This window comes from Lacerta agilis, chromosome 6 (assembly GCF_009819535.1).
Source record: "Lacerta agilis isolate rLacAgi1 chromosome 6, rLacAgi1.pri, whole genome shotgun sequence".
Lineage (NCBI taxonomy): Eukaryota > Metazoa > Chordata > Lepidosauria > Squamata > Lacertidae > Lacerta > Lacerta agilis.
In genome coordinates this window covers 59262288-59287362 of record NC_046317.1, presented here as the reverse complement: position 1 = coordinate 59287362, position 25075 = coordinate 59262288, and the positions used below count along the sequence as shown (strand labels likewise).

The 25075-nt window shown below is 44.3% G+C and overlaps 2 protein-coding genes across 3 annotated transcripts in view; one reads left to right on the top strand and one right to left on the bottom strand.

Moving 5' to 3' along the window:
* Positions 1–458: 458 nt before the first annotated feature.
* WDR77 (WD repeat domain 77) lies at positions 459–6966 on the top strand. Its single transcript, XM_033152940.1, has 10 exons — positions 459–688; positions 1555–1740; positions 2579–2720; positions 2805–2854; positions 4035–4105; positions 4354–4408; positions 4904–4975; positions 5068–5176; positions 5430–5498; positions 6540–6966. The coding sequence occupies exons 1-10, from the start codon at positions 550–552 to the stop codon at positions 6697–6699; spliced, it is 1053 nt and encodes a 350-aa protein (XP_033008831.1). The 5' UTR covers positions 459–549; the 3' UTR covers positions 6700–6966.
* Positions 6967–14128: 7162 nt separating this feature from the next.
* C6H6orf132 (chromosome 6 C6orf132 homolog) overlaps positions 14129–25075 on the bottom strand; it is a 44090-nt gene continuing 33143 nt past the window's right edge. Inside the window, exons 4-6 of one of the 2 annotated variants that reach the window (XM_033152939.1) lie at positions 20951–23939; positions 19907–20013; positions 14129–14283 (exon numbers count right to left, since the gene is read on the bottom strand). In XM_033152939.1, the coding sequence (XP_033008830.1) occupies positions 19908–20013; positions 20951–23939 (3095 nt within the window). In that variant the 3' untranslated portion in view covers positions 14129–14283; position 19907. Of the gene's footprint in view, positions 14284–17984; positions 20014–20950; positions 23940–25075 lie in introns of those variants that run through there. The other variant, XM_033152937.1, reaches the window with a different exon arrangement.

The window sequence follows — 25075 nt, the reverse complement described above, 5'->3', positions numbered from 1 at the left end:
ATTGCAGTTGAGAGCGTGGCTGAAGACGGCTTTTCGCTGTTGCTATCTCGACATTGCAGAATGCGAGAAGGGTTTAAAAACGAGGGGATTTGTGCGGCGCCGTGCTAGTGCAGCTACCGTTAACAGCGCAAAATGGAAGGAGGCCAGGCGTTACGGCAACTCTGCAGTGTGCCCCCCTTTGAATGTACAGATAGAGTTCAAGCGTTCTTAGGAACATGTGGCGCGCCGTGCTCTCCTTTTGGTACCACGGAGTCGCTGAAGGTGAATTAAAGGTCAATTCTGGGATGTTAACTCTTCCCTTTCTATCTCTGTGGGTTTCACTGGGCGGATCGCTTAGAAATTCTCGCGAGAGAAGCAGTTGTCCGAGACCGATTCATAACCCGGAAATGGAGAAGGAGGAGGAGAAACTCAGCGGGAGAGGAGAAACGAAGCTTCGGGCGTTCTCGCGAGAGCAGCGGTGCCGAGAGCTGTCGGGGCGGGGGGCGGAACGGGGTGTCCTGGGAGCACGTGGGTTGCGCTCCAAGTTTGTCCGCGCGTGTCTCTGCGGCCATGGAGGGAGCGAAGGCGGCTCCGGCTAAGGCGGCTCCGGCTCAGCCGGCCGACGGAGAAGCCGGGTCTGAGTGGAGCATCCCGCCCAACGCGCCCGCCTGCATGGAGCGGCACCTGGACGGGGCCCACTACCGGGCAGGTAGGCGACAGTCGCGAGCTGCCCCCGCCGCGCCAACCGGGGCATCCTGAACTCGGCGCCCGCCCCGTTGCTGCTGCGTCAGCCGGGGCCCCCACTGGGTGGGAGCCGGGCATCCCTTGTGGGCTCCTTTCCCTGCTCGTGGCCCCGCGTAGAGTTCGGGACGCCTCGCTGGTTTAAAAACCCTTTTGTGCCTAGTCTGCAGTCGATTTTAAAACGCGCGGCCGAGGGTGGAAAGTGATGCGGCTTTGCAAGGCTGCAACCTCAAATGCATTTTTATTGCAAAGTCCTCCTGCAACTGTGTCCCAAACGCTCACCTATAGTGGGTCACTTCGAAAGTGGAACATTGCTTATGCTCCAGCTGTGAAGCGTGGCTCTTTTCCTTTATATGTCGATGTCAGTGTTAGCTGTAGCTACACTTTCTAGGTTCAGAGGAGTTTTTCTTTAAGGGGATTGAGCTCTGTTATTGCAAAATCAGGTTCAGAAGCTTAGTACAATAAAAAAGAAAAGAAATGGGACTACATAATTTGCCTTCATGTAAGGCTTTGTTTCAGCTGTTTATTAAGTGACATTTTTGGATGTTGTCAATAGTATTTTTTTATTGTCGGGATGTTTTTCCATAACATTCTGGATTCTAGGATGGGCTCCGAGCAGAGCTTGGACCTTCGGTTGTGTTAGGCCTTGCCTGTTTTCCCCGTGAAGTGTGATTCCTTTGCAAAGGGATTGTGTTATGTAGGAGTTTCGAATAGCAACGAGATCAACTTTGGCATTAAATAATTAATCAGTGGTAGCATTTCTCTTTATGCTAAATTTAGGTGATCCACATACTGCAAATATATCATTGTAGCTTAACTCTGTTTATTTTCCAGATGGTTCTTTGCTCCTGGGAGCTTCCAGTTTGAGTGGACGTTGCTGGGTGGGTTCTATTTGGGTGTTCAAGGACCCATTGAAAGCTCCTAATGAAGGCTTTTGCTCTGCGGGAGTTCAGACTGAAGCAGGAATAGCAGACCTGAAATGGGTTGCTGATAAAGGCATCTTGGTAGCTTCGGATTCAGGTGAGCATCAGGGAAGTGTGTCTCCTGGAACCTCTTAGTGGTTTATAAATAACGGCCAAGATTGCATAAGGATGAAGCTGTGCTTCCTTTCTGAAGTGGTTCTCAATGCCAAAGAGAATTTTTAAACCAAAAAGTGACATGTCTGTTTATGACTGCCTTCTAGTTCTTTTGGACTGTAACTCTTATGATGGTAACTTGGTTGGCTGCTTCCAAGAACATTAAAGAACATTCATCTGGAAATCCAGGATTTTCTACAATCACTCTTTTGTAGCAATCAAATAATTTGACACGAGATCTTTGAAGAGATTGAGGCCTGGAACAAGCACTGTCATTGCAGCATAAAAAGTGCATTGCAAATTGCTATAAAATATGTGGGTTGGATCCTAAGGTCTTGTGAGTAGCATTAACTCATGGAACAGCCATTCCTGATGCTTGGTAGTTAAAGAAGAAGAGTCTCTTGCTGATTTCCCCCCTGCACATCACCTGCTAATGGAATAGCATGGGAGGAGCTGGTGGGGGGGAATGGAAAGCAGTCAGAATTGCTTCTCTTCCTTTACCATGAATGGAAGTTTCTGCTTCTTGTGCCTGAAAGGACACCCCTGGATCCAACCATGTCATTTTAGCTTTACTTCAACTAGGTGTGACATTTTAAAGCAGAGTGCCCTGCTTTGGGGCTACTAAAGTAGTTGGATTGTGGGTGTGATTTTGTTTCTGGTGTAGAAAAAAATCTTCTTTGGTTTACCAATAAAGTTAAGTAATGGAGCCCACCACTTACCTACTAAGTATATAGGGCTTTCATGGGTATTCTGCTGCTAACTTTGATTCCCATTTTGTTTAGGTGCCGTGGAACTTTGGGAACTAGATGAGAATGAAACTCTGATCGTGAACAAATTCTGCAAGTACGAGCACGACGACATTGTGACAACAGTGAGTGTCCTTGCCAACAACACACAGGCTGTCAGTGGCAGCAAAGACTTCAGGTGATCCCTTTGTGGTGCTGCTTTTGTACTTTACTGTAAAAGTATCCGTTCTAGTTTTTAACCTGCTCTGGATTTTATGTCTAGCGTGAAGATCTGGGACATCCCTCAACAAACAGTACTCAACACCTACAGAGGTGAGTGCTAAGCTTGATTTATTTCTTTATTTTTATTACTTTAGCCTGCCCTTCCTCCCGAGCAGATCTTGTATGTGACCCAACCATTCCCCCAGTTTTATAGCCACGAGGTGTCAGGCTGTATGAGAACGTGGGTAGCCCTGTGGCTGACATAAAGAGCTTTATGACCGAGCAGCAGAGAACAATCTGAATCTCTTCAACATCCCCCCCTACTGCCTTCCACTTCCACAGTGTTGAAGGAAACACTGTCTTCTGTGTGTCTCATCCATGTTGCATGTCCTCTCCAACATGCTTCAAGAGATCACATCCAGTGTAGAGCTTCTATGAGTATGTTTTCAAGCTGTCAGTGTCCCAAATGATCACAAAACTGCTGAATGCTAGATGAAAGCAAAAAAGCAGGAGGGGGGGAGGATGTAAGGGACAGACTTATAATCTTATCTGATTAACAACACAGTCATTGCAAACAATTTCTCAGCAGCTAGTATTTGATAAAATAAAATGGGAAGCCTTTGCTCCCTCTTGTGTGGGATGATTTGATGCTGTTTAGTCATTGATCTCTGCGGGATCACTTTCCATTATACAGATAACCAAAGAAGAGTCCTTTAATACTACTTGGTTCCTTTGGGTTCTTTTTAGGGTGAATCAAAATGGCTAAAGAATTTCACATCCCCAGAGATTTCTACAATGTATTTATTGTTCTTGTAGGAACACAAACCCACCCCTAAATTGACCCATAGCACATACCAGTGATTCCAGCAGAATATATCTGATCTAGAGTTTCACAGTAAGATTTGCAACAGTAACTAAGCAATCAGAGCCCCATTTTTTGGAACTGGCTTTGCACTTGAGTCCTACACACCAGCAGTTTTCATGAGGTCTATTATTCCAAGTTAGCCTTCTGACCTCCTGAAGGCCTCTTGAGATGTTACTTTGGGAAGCCACGTGATGCTAATTGTGACTCTTTGATTCACACACTAGCCACCAGTCCTGTGTTATTCTCCCCCCCCCCCCTTAAATCAAAGTTGTCAATTTTAACATGCCTGTGGGTGAACGGCTCCTTTTCTTTCATTCATGTGCAGTATTGCTTTCTTTACCCACAATGCATCCAGCCTTGAATCACCACCTAGACAAGCCCATATTAATGTAGTATATTATGTGCTTTTTGTTTACTTTTGGCCAGCTCATTCCAGTCCAGTGACATGTGTGGCCTCCTGCCCTGGAAAAGACACAGTGTTCCTGTCCTGTGCAGAGGTAAAACCAACTTTTGTTTCTAGAACTTCGAAGATTCAAATTTAGCCTATAGGTGAAATGATTTGGATATCTTTGATATTGTCAATATGAGCACAAAGCTAATAGAATCACACAGTATTGAGAGGGAGAGGCCTGACAAAACTGAGAAAGTTCCTTTTTAGGGTTGAAACGGTGGTCCATACTTGCCCGTTACAATGATAATTCTGCTTTTAAGGCTTATTTTATCTCAATTAACTTTTCTTTTTTAGGATGGCAGGATTTTACTCTGGGATACCAGATCACCAAAACCAGCAACTAGGATTGGTATGTTTTGGGGCGTTCCTGTGGTTTATAATAATTTATAATTTAATAATAATTTATTATTTATACCCTGCCCATCTGGCCGGATCTCCCCAGCCACTCTGGGTGGCCAGATGGGCGGTTTAAGTTGAATCATATTTTATTCAGAGTTCTTGTTGCCCAGAACAAAGTTAAGTGTGAATTAAGGAATATTCTAATAATAATAATTTTATTGAGTGGCATTCACATAAGCCAGGGGTCAGCAAACTTTTTCAGCGGGGGGCTGGTCCACTGTCCCTCAGACCTTGTGGGGGGCCGGACTATATTTTGAAAAAAGAAAATGAACAAATTCTTATGCCCCACAAATAATCCAGAGATGCATTTTAAATAAAAGCACACATTCTACTCATGTAAAAACAATTTCTGTTTTTCCTTTCTATCCCCACCCTACAGTCTGTCAGCTATTTTAGAGAACTTTGAGACTAACCAGAATTTCCCTTTTTTCCCTTCCTCGTGTAGCCTGCAGTGCCTTTAGTAACCTCCCTACCTCCCTGGTGTGGCATCCACATCGAACGGACACTTTTGTATTGGGTAAGGAGTATTTATTTATGCTTCTTTTCCAGACGGGGCAAGAAAATGGTTGTGTCTCTCTAATAACGCTGCTCTCCGTTACTGTTTTGAAGGTGACGAAAGTGGGACTGTTGTCCTTGTGGACACAAAGAACACAGACTCTGCCCTAAGCTCACCTGTGCACTCCCGAAGCGTCACTGGATTTGCTTTTTCTGCACATAGGTATGATCTGCAATATCAGTTTCTAGATACATGCATTGGTTTCCTGGCCAGGGGCAGGGAACTGAATAGACATTATTGTTTCTTGATTGGCAGCTCTGTAAATTCCTGAAATGCTTGTTCACATCTACAGGACCTAGGGAAAGGTCAAATTTTCCTAGTGAATGCATTTTTATTTTATTTTATTTTACTTGGCATATTGGAGCTAAAAAAACAACAACCGTGTGTAAGCATAAACTTTTCATTTCTCCTCTAGCTCACCCCTGTTGGCTTCCATCAGTGAAGACTGCTCAGTAGTTGTTCTTGACTCGAGCTTCTCAGAAGTGTGAGTACAAGACTATCCCATCGATCCCTGCCCTGCTCTCCTCTCAGTACCCTCCTCCTGGGCTCAGTTAGATCTTCAACAAACTGGCCACAATCCTGCGAAATACTTGGTGTGGCAGCTACATGTGCTTGGATAAATCAAAAACTGCACCATAAATGAATTCCTGCATCCGTTTGGTCCATTACAAATGTATAACTAGCAATATGTCTGAAGTCATTGGTCAGTGCCAAAGGCCACCAAAGCTGTCATCACTGGCTAAGGAGGAGGGATGGTATGGGCATGGTAAGCCAGGCCCACCCCCATCCCTACTTACCCTGTGGATGTAGTTGCTTGGAAGGTGGATGAGGAGTTGAAGTGAAATGAGGGCTTCCTCACCCTTTTGGTCTCGTCCCCCGGGTCAGCAGTGTCAGGCAAAGAAGGGGAGTAGGGACTGGGTTCACTGAGCTTGGTACATCTTTGTTTAGCAGAGACAGCCTAAACTGAACCAAAAGGGTGAGGCAGTAACACTGCCTATCTTGCTACCTTGCAAATTGCTACCATGGGTATTGTGGACTATGTTCAGGAAGGTACTCTGCTGTCCGTGTACATTGGCTTTCCTCTCTTATCAGCCACGCTGTAGCCAGGAAGAGATGGAAACCAGGAACTGGCGCTTACAGAGCATTGTTTCTTGCGCCTTCAGCCTGGAGATAATGATGTTCCAGCTTGATTGGGGAACTACTAGATGATGCTGGCCTCCAACTCCCATCATTTCTGATTGTGGGCTGTGCTAGCTGGGACTGATGGAAGGTCAAGCCCAACAACATCTGGAGGGTCACAGATTCCTCACCCCGATCCTGCTGTTAGAGCACTTATTTTGTTATTTTTTTTAAGAAAAGCCATTAGAATCTGCAATCTCATTTTGCATTAGCATTTGAGTCCACTTATTTTCCATTTCTAATAGCTTGCAGGAAACAATGCCAGCTTGGGGAGGTTTGTTCATTATTTGGAGCTGTAGCGATATGTGTCTGGGGTAGCACCACTAATGTTTCATACCTTTCCCAGTTTTAGAAACCGGTCCCATCGAGACTTTGTGAAAGGTTTATCGTGGGCACCATTGAACAAAGTCTCACTGACGACGGTTGGATGGGACCACCAGGTTCTACATCATACAGTCCCGACGCAGAATAACCATCCTCCTGGAAAAAACAACATAACTGCATAGATCTGTGTCTTCCATTTGGGGTCATTCTCCCTGGAATAGCATCTTTTTTGCTTTCGGTTTTTTGTTTTTGTTTTGGTCGAGTCCTGGGGATGAATATGGCCTTTGCAGCGATGAAGAAAAGCCCTGTAGCAATTTCATGTTAGGTGAGCACTAGCTCATTTCAGCCACTTGTTGCAGCCAATGAGATTCTTTGAGCATCAGAAGTCTTATCGATGGTGACAGAACAGTACAAACTCATAGAGAATTGGGTTCATTTTGTTTTAGTTCTTTTTTTTTTTTAGAACCTCCAAAGTTGTAGAGAAGTGTGTGTGTGTAGCCCTTTTTTGAATGGGGAATTAATACAACCTTGCAGGAATTTCTAGGCTTTTGGGGGGGGGCAGCCTTGCATTGGGGTTTTAATTATGACTTTGAGAGACTGTGAGGTAATCCTGCCAAAAGTAGTCTAAATTGTCCCATCTTGAGGACGCAGTGTATCTCATCTGGAATCTCATCTGGGATAATGTTATGTAGATATAGACATGAAAGCATGCTATATGTGTAGCCAGGCAGTGGGTGAGATTGAACTCATGAGCCCCATCAGTGGAGAGTTTGAACTAAGGCTTAGTTTTTAGGTTGTGTCCTTGGAAGTGGGGACAACAAAGCATTCTTGTAGAGCATTGGTTTTGAACTGAGCTGCAGAGAATTGTGTGCAAGATTGGGATGGGGTGCATATCACACCGCTCTTGAAACCTGCGGAACTACTTGTACAAATGAGGCATAGAGTTTTGTGCTCCCAGTTCTTGGGTTACATTATGTAGAGCAAAGCAGGTAAGCTGATAGGAAGCCGTTTCCCCACCGTCGGAATTAGAAACTGACAACGTTGGTGTTTGCAAATCTATGTAGTTGCCATGTGAAATCCCAACTGTTGTTGTGCGTCTACAGCCAGTTTCCAAGCAGGAAGGCTCATCTGTTGTACATTTTGTTTTGTTTAATGTATTCACACCTATGTCCCATGGTGGAGTAGAAGATGTAAGGTGCGCATGCTTATGTGACACATCATGGTTTTGTAATGGGAGCACTGCTGGGAGGCATCCCCCCGCCTCCCGTGATTTTCTGGAGCAAAGGAAGGCAAACTTCCTTATTTGTTGTCGGCAGCAAGCACTACTCCAGGACGATTGTGACATGAAATGGATAGAGATGGTCGCACGCAAAAGGGAAGGCAGTTTTTGAAATAAATCCCTTTTCATTTTTAAATGAGCTGATTTTCTGTTTTATTTGACAGTGTCCTCGTTATGCCTCTTCTAAATGGAACGTTGCACTCTTGCGGTGATATTTCAAGATGTCAGGTGCTCACTTACGTGGCCGTAAAACTTCAGATCCTGTTTTTGCTAAATTGTAAGGCTTTCCTCCCTAAAAACATCACTGAACTCAAATAATTAAGTGGCTTCAGATGCACACTTAGTTGCAGTTCATCCAGAGTGGCTTGGAGGGGAAATGATTCCTGTTCATTTCAATGGCCTCTTGACCTGGACCATTGCTCAGCCATTGCTCTCTTAGGTAACCTTGAAGTTGCCTGTTGGCTAGAAGGCATGCATAGTACTCTTGTCCTGTTCCTCAGCTCCCCATAACCCTGCAGTACCACCTTGTCACTCAGGATGACTGGACCTGAGTCTCAAAGCACACCTTTAAAAACCCCACCCACAAGGTCAAGCTGTTGTATGCATTCACAAGATGTACTGTTTCCTGTGGATTATGAACAACATAAAGGCCACATGTCAACATAAAAGACCATGAATTACCCAACAGTGTCTTCTGAATGTGACTGGGCTCTTCTGGCCTCCCTCATGTTCTAAACGGAAGCTTTATTATGGTATTTTCCTGCAAAAGTAAAATACATTTCCCAGATTTTCTGGAGGAAAAACCTGTGAGAAAACAATTTTACCTTTAAAAAAAAAAAAACAACCACCCAGAAATTATAAAACTCATTAAGTCTGAGAGGAGCACTAGACCAAACGTTTTGTAATTTCAGGTTAACACTTGTCCTAAATTTCTCTCCCCACGCTCCTTCCATTTTAATTCTGGGGCAGTTTCAGACATTCACAGGCCATGACTGCAGTCTGTTGACCTGTGTTTCTATGTACCTAAGGACTAAACTACATGTTTCACTAGTCACCTTTTTGTTTTTGTTTTTTATTTATTTATTTATTTATTATTATTAGACAGCAAAAACATAAGACATGCACAAATACACAGATACATAGTAAAAAATAAAGAGATAACTTAATAAACACATCGAACCAAAAACACCAAAAGAAAAATTCCTATTAACACACAACGAAAGGATACCTTGTTCCCCCCTAAATTTCCAAATGACAAAGTAACCAATCCATATCGCCTATACATTTAAGTCTTATTCATTGATTTACCAAACCAACTCCATCAAACACAAGATTTTAATAAAATCTGGAACCCTACTTAGTGATTATTTATCACTAAGTAGGAGATAAAAAAGAAAGAAGAGGGAAAAGCAAAAAAAAAAAAAAGAAAGAAAGAAAGAAAAAAGAAAAAAAAAGGGAAAAAAAGGAAGAAGAGAAAATAAACCAAGGGGGGGATAAAAAAGGGGGGGGGGAAGAAAGAAGAGAAAAAGAAAAGAAAAAAAAAACAGCAAATATACCCACATACATATATATATATATATATGTATACATACATACCTACATACATACACATATACATACATATACATACACATACACATGAACCCTTGTGTCCAACTTCCTGGTAAATCCCCTTGCTTTAACTAAGTTTCAATTTGAGTGCTTACGACATCGCACTTTATCATATATTTACTATCCCATGCATTCTCTAAAATCTATTTACTCCACCATCTCCCTTTATCCTACCTCTCTTCCCTTATTCCTCGAAAGCTGGCATACTAACAAAACTTTTGTTATGTTTCAACACATAATTTTTGTAACATTCCCATTTTTCAATGAATCTCTGCTTAGACTTTCCTCTAATATTGTTCGTAAGTAGAGCCATCTCGGCCAGTTCTTGTAGCTTAACTTGCCAGTCAACGACACTTGGTACATCCTGCTGTTTCCAAACCTTTGCCACTACTAAGCGGGCCGCTGCAGTTGCATACAAGAAGACTTCCTTAAATTTGTTCGGTATCTCTTTATCTATTATGCTTAATAGAAATTGTCACCTTTTTGAGAGGAGCATAAATTAGCCACTTTTTAAGGAAATAAAGAAGCAGGTCCTCAATCCACATTGTCCTCTCACCAGGGCCAATGGGGGGGGGGGGGCGGCAGGATACCCACCAGGGGCTCAATCTCAAAGGGGGCCTCAAATCTAGACACTTGTTAATTTGCGGGACATGATTTGCAAGGTTTTTTTTATGCCCGTCAGGCCAAAATGTGACAACCTTCTTGGCTAGAAAAGCATTAGCTGAATGTGCCCTGCTCTGCTTTTGGTGCCTTGTGTTGTGTTCAGGTGTTGTATGGTTAGAGGCTTCAAAAGCTGAAAATGGCCTGGGCTTCTCTCAATCTCAGAGGGCCTATATCCATGTGGAGTGGGTAGTTTTCAGCAAGAAATTAGGACAGGCCTCCGACATACACAAACTGCACTGTGAGTAATGAATCACTGGTAGGTGGTGCACATGTTCCACTTGTGTTTCGTCACAATTTTCATTTTAAAAAATGGGAAGGAAAAAGGTCTTGAAAATGTGATCCTCCAGATATATCACCAATGTCACTTCAGTGTGGCGGAGGGGTTGTATTGAATCCTGCGCCACAAAACAGCACCGCCACACCCTGGTGTGCATGCCTAGTATCTGAACTCTGCCTTAATTAAATAGTCAAAACAAAATCGAAAATTCTTTCTAGTAGCACCTTAATTAAATAGCTTTGTACATTTTTCTATACTGGGTTTTTCTCTGTACCACAAGGTGGCAGCTGTTGATTATTTCTTAGTCTAAAATGTCAAAGGTTTCCCTTGCTGAATGTGAGATTCCCATGTAAGTATAACCTGAAAAGTTTGGTGAGGAAACTTATATTGATGTGTGACTTTATCTCACATTGTCTCTTCCATTCTGATGAATCCTGCTAAAGAAACTGCAACGGGTTTTGCGGTGCCTTAAAGACTGCTAGATCTGAGGAAGTAGACTCATCTACAAACGCTTAGACCACAATAAACCTGTTAGTCCAGGGTTTCCCAAACTTGGGTCTCCAGCTGCTTTTGGACAACAGTTCACATCATCCCTGACCACTGGTCCTGCTAGCTAGGGATGATGGGAATTGTAGTCCAAAAACAGCTGGAGACCCAAGTTTGGGAAACTCTGTGTTAGTCTTTAGGGAGCAGGGGAAGCCAACCTGATGCCTTCCAGAGGCTGTTGGACTACAACTCCCATTAGTCTCAGCCAGCTTGACCCCTGGTCAGGGATGGTGAGAGCTGTAGCCCAAAATATCTGGAGGATACCAGGTGGGCTGCCCACCCTTTATAGTGCCACAAGATGCTTTGTTGGGTTTGCTGTATGAGCTAGTTGATAGAATTAGCTTGAATGGTAACACGGCAGCTTTCTGAAAGTGTGGGAAATTACACAGCAAAGATCAGCCCTTTGTAGAAAAGGCTTAACCTTTCAGCTGCATCCTTATCTTTTGAATTGCAGGTAAGTAGCCTAACTGGGTAGTTTATGACCTGCCCAGCCGCTCACTTGCGAGTAGAAACCCTTTTGGCAAGATTGTCAAGACGGACCTGCAATGTGTGGGACTTCCCTTAAGTTTGATCTGGAAGCTGCACTTAGCGCAGAATGGACCGAGACCTTGACACCATGCAACATCTGTGGGCAGAGAACTGCTCTTGATTTGCTACCAGGCCAAGCTCAAAAAGTGTTACTATTAATATACTGTAAATAGCCCTTAACATATTGGGACCAGACTGCCTGCAATATAACCTTGCCCCATATTTGCCCAGTCAGTCACTTCAGTCTGTGAAACTTACACCCCATAATACTCTGCATTTGTAAGAAATCAGTATTTTAGTGTGGCAGTGCCTACACATTGAATCTCCCTGCCTATTGACACCGGGCAGGGGCCTTTTTGTGCTTTTCGGCACCTGTTAAACACATTCTTGTTTAGACAAGCTTACCTACGTATGCAAAATGTCGGCATGTGTTTTAATTTATTTTTAGTCTTTTTTTTTTATTAAAAATAACCTTTTAAATAGTTGTTTTTAATTGTTTTTTTACTAATAATTTCTTCAGTAATTCTTTCAGCAGTTAGGAATACACTCCCTGGCTGTGCGCAGAAGAAGGGAAATACTGATTCCAAATATTTTTAAATAGACTGTTTTCAGCAGAGCATGGAATCCAATAGTGTTCTGGGCACAAGGCTTCAGATAAGAGTCAGGTTTGAGTCTCTGCTTAGTATCCCAAAAGCTGCTTCCCAAACATGTTAGATCAAATTCTGCCTGTTTTCCTTGCTAACTTCCTGGGATCTTATGGTGCCTTTGCTGCCATTTTAAAATGACATGAACACACTTGTACACTTAAGATGCCCATTATACAAAATCAAGGGTGGTTGTGGTGTTTTTTAAGATTCGGAGTGTTTTGTTTTGTGCCTCTGAGAGGATTAATGCAAGTATTCGCCATTTCAAAAGACTCTCCTGTTAGGGCTTGCTGAAAGTAGTCGTATGGGCAGCTTTGAAGACATGTGTTTTCTATTTATAGCTTGAGTCTTCATAAGCAGCAGAACAAGCTTTTCTGCTCATGTTGCCCCATCAGATGTGCACCTCTACTTAAGATGACTCATCTGGTCTTGATATTAAAGACAACAGCAAGGGAGGTGGAGGCTGGATTAATATGGATCATCTACCTGGAAGCCAAAAACCTATCCCCAGCTGCCTACAAAAGCAGATTTTGTGTACACTACCAGAATGAGATGGTATCTAAAGCAGTGGTAGGAAGCATTAATTTGTGGACCTAATTAGGCCTGTTCAGGGTAAACTGCACACCCCTTTCCCGTGTGCGACTTCATAGGATGTTTGGGGCAGGAACGTTTTGAGTCGTTTGCAAAGGAAGGCAGCTGAAATTAAGCAACTTTTGAACCTGGTGGCTTTTGGGGGGGGGGCAAACCTGCATGGCAACAAGCATGGCATGGCGGTGGTATGCCTCTGAACACCAGCTACTGGGGAGCACTAGTAGGGAGAGTGCTGTACTCTTGTGCTCATCTGTTCGCAAGGTTCCTAGAGGCATCTAGTTGGCCAGTGTGAGAACAGGATGCTGGGCTAGATGCGTCATTGGCCTGATCCAGCACAGCTCGTAGACCAAGCTGCTTAAAATATCAGTTACAGGTAGGTAGCCTTGTTGGTCTGCCATAGTCAAAACAAAATAAAATAAAAAAAATCCTTCCAGTATGCACACGAAAGCTCATACCAAGAACAAACTTAGTTGGTCTCTAAGGTGCTACTGGAAGGAATTTTTTATTTTATTTTGTTTTTAAAATATGAGAGTGTTTTATGTGCCCCCTCCCAGTTTATGATTCTTCTCCCACAAGCATGTCTGCACAGCTGCAAGGATTATAGCTTCACTTTTTACAAAACTGAAAGCAATACTTCAAGGCTGTACGTACATTTCATGTACTGTACTTGCACTGCATGATGTGGAGATTTTTGTCTGCTCTCTGGAATGAAAATGAGGAAGGCTGCAGGCTAGAGCTGTAAGCCAAATTCTTTGAAGCAAATCTTGTGCACACTAAGTCTGAGTCCAATAAGCTCTGGCAAAAAAAAAAAATCATTGACAAAAGCCACCTTATTCCATGCATATCTTAAAAAAACAACCCACCCCACTAGGTTATGTTGCATTTTCTTCTAATCCAAAGGCTTGGTAATGTTGCAGCATACAAAGCAGTACCTGCAGTGAAATGATGCATATAGTTTTGCTGAATTTGGTTTAATACATTGCTTTGGTTTTGGGTGTTCCAATTGAAGACAACCTTTTATTATTATTATTTATTAGCTGAACAGTTACTGTACAATCCTATGGTAGGGTGTAGTGGTGACCAAAGGCAGTAGCGCCTGTCCAAGCAGGTTTGGAAATGAGGCTGGAGGAGTGCTCCTGCCATCTTCACTCTTTTTTTATCAGTGTCCCTGCCCAAGAAAAGTATTTTCCTTCCCATTTGAAACAATCTCCTGTGCTGGCTTAAATTTGTTATGGGTTTGGGGGGCTGTTAGGTGCCCAGGAAGGAGTTGGATCCTTTGGGAGCCAATATTTTATCCTAGTCATTCCAAGACCAGATGTGCCAGCTTGCGAGGGTGACTGGGGGAGCTGAAGTCATACGCAGGACATCAAGAGGAGCCGGGGGGGGTGGAGCCGAATGCAGCGGCAAACCATCCCCAGTGCACCGTTTTTTCGGCTGTACCAAAAAGGGCCATGACCACAAAAAATTCCAGAGCAATGGAGACAGGGGCATCTGGCATCAGATTCTGGAAGAAATCCAATTTCTCCTTTGCTTCCAGGGATGTTCTCCCTGGAGCTTGACTTTTAAAATTAAGCTTTGGAGTTCAGCTTTTTATTTCAATTTGTTGCCTCACAGGATGAAAGTCATTCTGCAAAAGAAAACCAATCATTTCAAAATCACCTCTTGTCAATGCGACTTTTCACACAATAGCAGTCAAAATTACATTTGTTCTTCCACAAATGAAGCTTCCAATATTTCTCATATGCTAGGTACTGCAAACCAGAAGCCCTTCACAGGCTTTGTCAATAATTTACAAGTGGTCAGTTACTGATTCCTATGGTGTTCATTAATGTTTAAAAATAACTATAATATATTCTTTGCCACAGCAGTTACATTGGGTACCAATCTTTGGCAGTACTACTTAAATGTTTAATATATGGATATGTAGGTTAGAATCCTCTGCTGTCTTATCCAAGAGGAACACCTTCTGAAAACACAGTTTATTGATGACATGTGCTGTTAACAATAGGATGCCACAGAGTGGTCAGGCTTTGATCCTGAATTCTGTGGTTCATAAAACACCGACACAATTTGAAGGAGGGGTGGCAAAATATTCAGTGTTGGGAGTATTAATTTTGCATTGGTATTGCTCTCTATTTCCATGCAAAGCTCTTCAATGAACTATTTGTATCATGCAGTGCTCTTTTCACACTGTCACATGAGAAGCATGCGTAATGATGCACAGAATCATGCAACTTCATGGATTAATGCGCCCAACATAGATGTGACGGCTGCCAGTATTACAGCTTGTTTAGTACTCTGCATAGTTGTTTCTATGAACTTTGTTCATGCACAACTCACTGTGGGTTAGAGCCACTAACAGTAACTTCTGCATTCTCGTTTTACTCAGAGCAGAAAAGTAGTTGGGAGTTTATTGCATTTTTATCGAATATTATCACTATCGAAAAAAGAAAGCCAGTTATTTTTGATTGTTCATATAATACATGGCAAATAAACACATTATGGCTTTTACAAGTACACACACTTATTGTAAAATTGTTTTTTTAAGTGACTATAGTCAGGAATCATTCTTAATTTTAAGACACTAGGATATTGCATTGTAATTTACATATACATATTTCCCACACATGTACACACATTATCTGGAAAAGTGTATGGATGCAATTCCATACACACTTCCCTGGGAGCAAGCCCCACTGAACTCGCACAAGACTTACTTCTGAGTAAACATGTATAGGATTGCACTGTTTGTGAACTAAAGAGGAGATGCTGCATATGGAGGGAAAAAAGTGCATTCAGTATTCTTGTCTAGGGTTGCCATATTCCAAACAGTGAAATTCCAGAAAGAAAAGTTGTTGAGATCTTTTTTCCAAAGTTGTTGAGTTTGGGTTTTTTTTGAGAGGGGGGGGGATTTCCTGACATTTAGCTGATTTCCGCCTGGACCGCTGCCAAATGCAGTATTCTGGATATGTCTGGGGAAACTCCAGAGGTATGGCAACCCTGTGCTTGTCTCAAAGTGCTTTATTTTTCCATAATACAATTTATTCTCTACATGTTTTACATCTATTTTACAGTTCTTTACATTGCCTTATGATGGCAAACTACTACACGAGCTTGTTTCAGCTTTATAACTTTGTATGGCAATCTTTTACAAGTATTGGCAATCTGAAATGAACTTAAAAATCCTCGATAAGGGCTGAATATACAAGTCGCTTGTTTACACCACACTGTTCCCCTATCTCATATGGACATTCTCTTAGCAGCAACTAATTTAGAACATTGCATGTCTGGAAAAGGCAGTCTCCAAATCAATAATACAGGCAAACAATGCATGCAGACCATTTTATGTTAAATTTCCCCAACACTGCTGTACATTTTGGGGGGGGGGCTATAATGTTTGGAAGACACTTGAGGGACTTGTGTGTATAATGGAGAGAGCTTTGCAGCTTCTAAACATAATGGTTCAGGGCTTGATATAAGTTAACTGAAGGAAACTCATGGGACGCGGGTGGCGCTGTGGGTTAAAACCACGGAGCCTAGGGCTTGCCGATCAGAAGGTCAGTGGTTTGAATCCCCGCAACGGGGTGAGCTCCCGTTACTCGGTCCCAGCTCCTGCCCACCTAGCAGTTCGAAAGCACGTCAAAATGCAAGTAGATAAATAGGTACCGCTCTGGCGGGAAGGTAAACCGTGTTTCTGTGCGCTGCTCTGGTTCGCCATAAGCAGCTTTGTCGTGCTGGCCACATGACCCGGAAGCTGTACGCAGGCTCCCTCGGCCAATAAAGCGCGATGAGCGCTGCAACCCCAGAGTCATCCGCGACTGGACCTAATAGTCAGGGGTCCCTTTTTAAAGGAAGCTCAAGGAAATAAAGTTTCCCATCCCCTCATTCCCACCCACAACTAATCTCACATTGTTCAGGAGGGCCCCAACAACCTTCCAGAGAGGATTTGGGCATGTGTGAGTGAATAGGGCACTGCATGTGGAAGGACAGGATGGGAAACTTTCCTTCTGTTAACATATTTTAAGCTAACTTATGTTAGGATCCAAGCCTATGGGTTCATGTGCAGAGAACAAGAGGTGGGGCAGGGCAGGGCAGTAATGCATGAATAAGGCAACTGTAGCATCATGACCAAACTGCGGGAGGCAGTAAAAGATAGGCGTGCCTGGCGTGCTCTGGTCCATGGGGTCACGAAGAGTCGCACACGACTGAATGACTGAACAACAACAAGCATCATGACATGGCAAGCTGTCTTGCTAAAGTTCCTTAAAATACAGGACTCAAAGGTACAGGTACCGGTATTTGGTGGCTGTATGTATGAAGCAGTACTAGGGAACAGAGTAATACCAGCCACCTAAATAAAGTGAAGTGACCAGAGGAGGAATGATGGCTGGGAGGAGTGCAGAGAGAAGAAATACCAAGGTGCATCTGCAGCAGCACAACTGGATGTCTTCATCTGCCCCAGCTGAAACAAAACATGTCTCTCCTGCATTGGTTTCTACAGCCACAGCAGGTGCTGTAACTCTAACAGTTTGACTTTGTCCCCAAAGGATCACTCTTCCATTGTCTCCCGAGACAGATGGATGTCATCAACAACAACAAAATAAATTGACCTGAGCTGAGACTAAAGCCGAGGAATGGCTTAGGGAGCTGGGTATGTTTAGCCTGGAGAAGAGAAGGTTAAGGGGTGATCTGATAGCCATGTTCAAATATATAAAAGGATGTCATATAGAGGAGGGTGAAAGGTTGTTTTCTGCTGCTCCAGAGAAGCGGACACGGGGCAATGGATTCAAACTACAAGAAAGAAGATTCCACCTAAACATTAGGAAGAACTTCCTGACAGTAAGAGCTGTTCGACAGTGGAATTTGCTGCCAAGGAGTGTGGTGGAGTCTCCTTCTTTGGAGGTCTTTAAGCAGAGGCTTGACAGCCATCTGTCAGGAATGCTTTGATGGTGTTTCCTGCTTGGGAGGGGGTTGGACTGGATGGCCCTTGTGGTCTCTTCCAACTCGATGATTCTATGATTCTACATGGCTTTATAGGAAAGAGTATTTGTTCTCAGGCCAAATCAGCAAGATTTATATGCCTGGTATCCAGCTAAGTCAGACTTCGAATAGAGCCACAGAATTCAATAGTCATAAGTTAGCCACCCTGCACATTTTATTGTTTACAATATTATCTACAAGTGTGAAAATCTATTCAAGAGGAAGGGCAAGATGTAAATTCAATAAATAATAATAACTGGGTATGTAATAGTTTTCTTGCAAAATTCACATAACTCCCCCCCCCCCCAAGGTGGAGCGTTTTTGGTTTTTTGCAGCCTTGAAAATCGCTGCTGCTGCATGTGTCAACTATGGGACTAATTTAGGAATAAGCTATCCAGGTTTATCACATAATCACTGACAAAAACATGACACTTGTCAGCCATTAAACAGAGACCAGACCAACAAATTCAACACATAGAATGAACAGCTCTCATACATGGGCAAACAAGCCAAGGTGGGTTAATACAATCCCATACTTAGTTTTTTGGAAGTAAATCTCATTGACTCAATAAAATTTACTCAAAGGATCAGGCTGCAAGGCTCACATTTACAGAGCCGAACTTTAAACCTGCATTGCTTCCTTGATATACATCAATATATAACTTTGCTTTAATTTTTATAGGTGCCAGCACCTACAATGCCCCATAGTGATAAAACACACACACCTTAAAACCAAACTGTTTGGTGCCCACTTTGACATTGTTTATTACTTTGTATGTAACATGTTCAGCCTGCAAAGGAGATGGGTCCAATTTCCTTAAAAAAAAATTGGGACTGCAGAAGAAAGAAACAGCCTTTACGCCTCCCATTCTGTCCTTCTGCCCATATCATGTTGCTTGCTGTGATTAGTTTTCCACCACAGGAGGCAAGGCAAAGGTGAAAGGACCAATGGAGGCACAGGTCAGGGGTCACAGTGACTGTGTTCTTTTAAGGAGACAAACAGGATCTCCAGACTGCATCCTGGCAAATATGTCATTTCGACTCATTTTATCCTGGTGCAGTTTCTTAATTAAAACCTCTCCCCAAAATTCAATTAACAAGTTGCATTTTAAAGTGACAGCAATACTCTTAATATTCTGTATTTATATTGTATGGGTATTAGTGAATGCTGTGAAGTCTCATTCTTGTTTCTAGAGGTGAGTCATACAAAACGCTAAACTTTCTAGTCTAAAAATTGACCTGTAGAATTATCTGAAGAAGGTGCAATCTCAATTATTTCCAATGGATTCAATAACACCTTGGTCTGACAATGCCTCCTAGGCTAGCAGACTTCTCTCAGGGTTCCTATGTCTTTTGTACTTGCATGACAAATGGAAATCCAGTACGTTTGGCTTTACCTGACATGGAGATGAAGTGATTGAGGGGGAGGGGGAATCCTAGCTGCTTAATTTTCTCTTTTTGTGGAGTTATTAAAGCAGGGACAGAGAACTAATGGCCTTCCAGAGGTTGTTGGCTTCCAACTCCCATCAACTTCAGCCATAATGGTAAGAGATTATGGAAACTGAAGTCCAACATGACCATCCCTGTCTTAAAGCCACAGCTACCACAAAAAGTAAGTATTCCTAGTCCCTCTCATCTATTTGCTTTCTTCTGCTTTATCCCTCTAAACCCTTCTTCCCCTTCCCTACAACTATGCCGTCTTCTTCCAACCCCTAGGCTCTTCAGATTTCAATTTTTGGCCCCACATAGCTATTGGGGCCACTGCCATTTAACTCCCCCTCTTAATCTTGGCTCCTGCTCTCCTTTTCCGCAGCCTAGATTCCTCTTCTGTTCCTTGCCTCCCGCTAGGATAAAGGCACCCATCCCTTCTTTGCTGCTTCGAAGTGTCAGGTGCACACTCAAGAAAGAAGATGGTGCTGAAAGTTTCTTCCATAAACTGCTAGTCTAGATATAATCTTCTACAGGCCAAGCTGGCAAAAGTCACTAGGAAGTCTATGTAATTACTTAAATGCTTTAAGCAAAGGTTGCTGAGTGACTATGTGGCATAACTTGCCCCCTTATCCATTTTGCACAGAAGCCCTTAGAACTCATTCTTACCTTGTCCCTAATAACTTACAACCAGTCTATTTACAAGCGGACACTTGGACTACTTTCAGTCTAGGACAGGCTCTTGTGCCTCATTTTACAGCTATCAAAGAACAAAGCAGTTAGGACGAGGCCTATAACTTGGCCAAAGCTGGTGCAAGGCGATACAGCTTCCTTGTACGTGCCTTATCGAAGACCTCCTTGGTATGAATAAGAAATGGGTTGTCGTGCTCCAGGCCTGACGGTAAATGTATTTGCAGTTCCGCTATATTGTTGACTTCCATGAGAGGATCTGAAGAAGGAAGGGAGAGAACAAAAGGTCACCACATGAATGGAAATCATTAATCATACAATATAATACAAAGTCCTGAGAAGCAATATGGGGTGGGAAAGAAAATGATTTTTTGCTCAGCCCCAGCTCAACGTATTTTGAATGTTTTCTTTGCAGCCAATAACCTTGCCAAACAGACATGCTGATTTTAAGAAGGAAAGTGCCTCACATGTGCAGTTTTCCTTGCTCTTCACCTAAATCTGGTATTGTGACTACATACCCTTCAAGAGTTCTGATTTTCCTGGGACACCCCAGGATTACTTTGATCCCAGAATGTCCTGTTTCCGCGCTCCGGTGCTGCCACCGCCAAGCTCGGAAAAGAGGTTGAGCTGGCGCTTGCAGTGGTGCTGCACTTCTGCACGAGTCAGCTGGCTCCCGTAAGAGCGCAGCACAAAAAGATGTGCGTCCCGATTTTGATCACTGGACCGTTGGAGGGTATGGAACTAGGACTCCAATTGCTGTGCTGTGAATTGCAGCAAAATATGTGGGGTACTGAGAAGAATGTTGTGATAAAAAATGGCCCGTCACAGATTTTCTACTCTTCTCTAGAGAGGACGAAAGGACTGGATATACTAGGTGAAGGGTTGAGAGCCTCAGGTCCAGAGAGCCATACATAAGCACTTCTAAGTTTTGCATGGCTGGAGTGTAGCCAACTGTACAAACTTAAGAGTCATATCCCTTGCCCCCAGCCACTACTGGCAGGCTGTCCCTGGAAGGTTGCCCACTGCAAGTGAATGAAGCCCCTGGCTTGAAAAATGTTTTCCCACCCCCACACTAGACAGTGCGCACTGCAGGATTTTATAGTTGTCGCCTACATGCCTACACCTTGCCAGCAACACTTTCCTTGAAGCTCCCAGATCACATCACAATTCCTGCATTTATGGCAAGTGGAACATACCTGCCAGCGGCTGCTGTGTTGGTAGCGTACTCTCCGTTCTGGCCTTTATACATGGCTTCACTGGCAGCATTACTGTAAGTCACCATCTTCCCGGGTAATTCCAGGGACACCCTTCGCCCTTGTGCGCTGTTTGGACCATTCCTGTGAGTGGAGTTAGCCCGGCGCATCCCTTCCGCGGCCTGAGAGTTGTATGACATTGTACTGTGGCCATAGGAGGAGGTGGGTGTGCTCATGCTGCGAGAAGACATGGTGGGCCGGCTATACGACCCATCCGTCTCTGTCACATAGAGGCGCTTCTTGATCAGAGGACGGCTGTTGTCATAGGAACTGAGGTAGCTAGAGGAGTAGCTCCCACCTGGGTAATGGTGGCTGTATCCACTGGGCCTCATGCTGTTCTCCAGAATTGATTTGGATGTCAGGGAATAACTGTTACTGTAGTTATAGCTTGAAGGGTTGGAATTAAGTTGCTTATTTGAGGCCTGGTTGCCACCTGGGATATTAAGGGCTTTGTGGTTCTCATCCCCTTTTGAAGAATTGTCTGGGACCACTTGGGCATCATTGCTGAACTCAGGTGGAGGGGGAATGATCTCATAATCAAAACCCTCTTCCACCTCATCGTTGTTGTCTTTGGCGTGGTTTTGGGGTGCTGTGAGAGAGTGCAAGGGAGCTTCCTGCCTGCTGTGACTTAGGAGGCCTTGAACTAACATAGAAGTCCCATGCCTGTTTGATGAGGGAAGATTCTGGGAGACATTCATCTCCTTGACCTTCTGTGCATTCCCACATTGTTCTGAGGCACTGGAAAATGTCTGAGGCTTCTGACCCCTCTGCCCCTCTGACAAGCCCAAGGTGCTGCTGTCAGGTATACCTGCTCCATTACACTGCTTGTTTTCGGAGGCTGCAAGTGATTCCTTTTGAGGAGACTTTGGTACAATCATGACAGAGTTGGGCTTGGAGTCACTGTAGTAAATAGTGGGTGACCCAGTCTCTGACTGGCTGTTGCTGTGCAATTTCTCTGATAACTTGAACTGGGGCCTCTCTGACAAATAGCTGTTCTGTCGGGAGGCTGACGCAGAAGACCTACCTCTTTGGGCCCTCTGTTGTGCAGCTAAGAGGAGAGCCATTGGGGATCCCCTCTCTACTTTTTCTCCTGTAACAGGGTGAACCAAAACTTCACTATTCATTTTCTCTGTCTTCCAAGAGGTTGTGGATGTCTCTGAGGGCCTGCGCTCAGCTGAGCCTCTTTGGTTTTCATTATTATTTGTGCTGGTGGTTCCATCTTCTGTCGTTTGGGAAGAACTCGCAGAGGCCAGGCTGTCAATGGAACCGAACCTCGTCCTATGCATCTTGTATTGGAAAAGAGAGAAATCCATGTTAGGAGATGCAGTTAGTAGAGGTGAGGCCGTGCCAGACGAGGCTGGTGAAGGCGCAGATGGAACCAAGAGTTCATTTTTTGGTTTCATAGGAGGGGCTGGGGGTTTACAAGTGTTGTCAGGTGCCAAGTGACCAGCAGAAGTGCTAGGAATCTTAGGCTCTTTCTCTGTCACTTCCGACGTTGGTGTATTCGGACTTGCTGTGGGTTTTGGAAGCCTGGGCTCGCCACTATTGGTCTGGCTGCCACCAAACTGAAGAGTAACTTGCTTCTTTGGTTCTGGATTACGTCTTAGGTTTGCAAAAGCCAAAGGTGGCCCCCCATCCTTGGTCGGTGACAACAAGGCTTCCAGTTCATCTTTGAATTTCAAAACGCTGTTTGCAGTGGTGGATTTGTTGTCTAGTGTTGAGGAAGCATCACTGGGAGAGGTTTTGCCCATGGAAGGCGTATTAGCAGGCCTGATTCCTTTCCTTTCACTTTCTGTAACCGCTGGTGATTTGGGGCTTGTCACAGCAGGCCTAGCTTGTTTTGGTTCATCTGGAACAACTTGGTTGCTATTGGTAACGTTGGCTGTAGTCTTGGGAGATACAGTTCTGTCTAGTGGCCTGTCTTCCTTTCTGCATGAAGAGGACAGCAGGGCAGACAATTCATGCTTTAGCTTGTCCAGGTTGCTGCGTTCCTTCCAGTCTTCATCATCAGAGGATGCCCAGTCCGAAGAATCTGTTTCTTTGCCTGGTGGCGCCTCATGCTTCAGCGGGGAGGCAGAGGAGCCATTAGAATCTGATGTCTGTTTTGAACTTCCAGCCTCTGTGGTTAACAGGGAAGGCTTTTCCACAGTGGCTTTCCCTGCAACTTCTCCCTCCGGGTGAACCATGGCTGCACTTCGTACAGTAAAGTTAGATGGTAGGGCAGGTCGGCTATGAGGAGTCAACTTGGGGAGCTGCTCATCTCTTGGACTGGATTCTTTTTCTGCTGAGGATATAGAGGATGTTCTCATGGGAGTCGGGGGAGGTACTTTTAATGACCTCGGAAAGGTAAGGTGAGGCTCTGGGCCGGATTGTGGCAATAGTGACACCTTATGGGTGGGAGTGCTTGGAGAAGCAAGGTTTGGATTGGGGGAAATGGTTTCGGGCTGCCTCAGGTTCAGAACAGTCTCAGATTTCCATTTGGACACACCATTGGAGAATGGTGGGGTGTGAAGTGCTGGTGAAATGGGAGGCATATGAGGGGCTTTGCCATCCCTAAAAGCCAGAGGCGGAGGAGTGGGAGGAATGAAGTCTGGTGGGGATGGAGTACTGGGGGAAGACAAATTGGAATAAGAGAATGAAGGTGGAGCCAGGGCTGAAGGAGATGGAGCTGGAAGAGGTGGCGGGGGTGGAGGCACCATTGGTGGGGGTGGGGGTTCCACAGAAGGTGGAGGTGGAGCTTCCATGGGAGGTGGAGGTGGAACTTCCATGGGAGGTGGTGGTAGGTCAACCATTGGTGGTGGTGGAGGAGGAGGAACAGGTGGTGGTGGTGGAATGTATTCATCATCCAAGTAGTTTTCCTCAAATGCCTTGGGCCTTAGATCAAGAACTGAATTGTACTTTCTGTAATTGCCATTCATCTGAGAAGCTAGTCCTGGGGAGAAAACAACACATACAATGGTGTTAAGGTGGCCTCTCATTTTAGTCAACATTAAGGCAGGCAAACATTTTCTGTTAGGCAATGGTGAGAAACTTTTTAATAAGATGGGTAGACAGGGGTAATAATAATAAAAATGGCCCTCTTTCACTAAAAAGTGAAGAAACAGACTTAACATCATACAAGTCCATTCATAATAGTTTCTACTTTTGGTTTTCTTCCATACTTCCATTCCAACTAACACATTCTGTCCGCCCCTCTTTTATTCACCTCGAGTGGAGAGGAGTGAAGCCTGCTCACTTGCGGTCTGCTCAGCTGGCCCCGCCTCCACCAAAGCAGCTGATTGGATTATTTGAACCGGGGTTTGGCGGGAACCCCCAACGACTGCGACATCAGGAAGGCGGGCCAGCACAACCAGCTGGCAAGTCTCACGTGGCTTGGGGGTACTGCACGTGGGGGTACTGCAGTGGAATTTGCTACCAAGGAGTGTGGTGGAGTCTCCTTCTTTGGAGGTCTTTAAGCAGAGGCTTGACAGCCATCTGTCAGGAATGCTTTGATGGTGTTTCCTGCTTGGCAGGGGGTTGGACTGGATGGCCCTTGTGGTCTCTTCCAACTCTATGATTCTATGGTCCCACAAAGGTTCCCCACAATCGGCAGAGTGAGCGTTCATTCTGTCAGCTCAAGGATTGGCAATTGCATACTGGATCTCCCTTCCCCACCCCCCACCCTGGGTGGAAGGGGGGAGTCCCCCAACCCTTTGGAGCATATTTGGGGAAGGTGCAGGGTATAGGAGCCAACTCCTAGGAGTTGTGGGAGCTTCGGCCCCCACAATAAAATATTTCAGGGGGTTGGGCCCCATACAAAGTTGATGAGCATTCCCATTCAAATGGTGCGTGTACACTGCGTTATGTGATTATGTGGGGTGAGGTTTACCTGGGCCCCCACAATATTCTGTTCAAGTTGGCACCCCTGGTGCAGTGTGTGGGCAGGGAGAGGAGAGTGGGCTGAGTTCTGTTACGCAAGTGGAAATTCTTGTGCTGATGTAGTGCATTGGATAAGTTTTGGAATTCCATGAAATTGAGAAGACTGCTTCGGTCCCTGACAGTTTTTTCTAACTAAATAGCTTTTATCAG

Excerpts from the sequence above, each read along its gene's own strand:
- WDR77 (XM_033152940.1), top strand. The coding sequence starts at position 550 with ATGGAGGGAGCGAAGGCGGCTCCGGCTAAGGCGGCTCCGGCTCAGCCG. Across the intron at positions 2,855-4,034 it reads AGTACTCAACACCTACAGAG|CTCATTCCAGTCCAGTGACA; the intron begins GTGAGTGCTAAG and ends ACTTTTGGCCAG. Across the intron at positions 4,976-5,067 it reads AACGGACACTTTTGTATTGG|GTGACGAAAGTGGGACTGTT; the intron begins GTAAGGAGTATT and ends ACTGTTTTGAAG.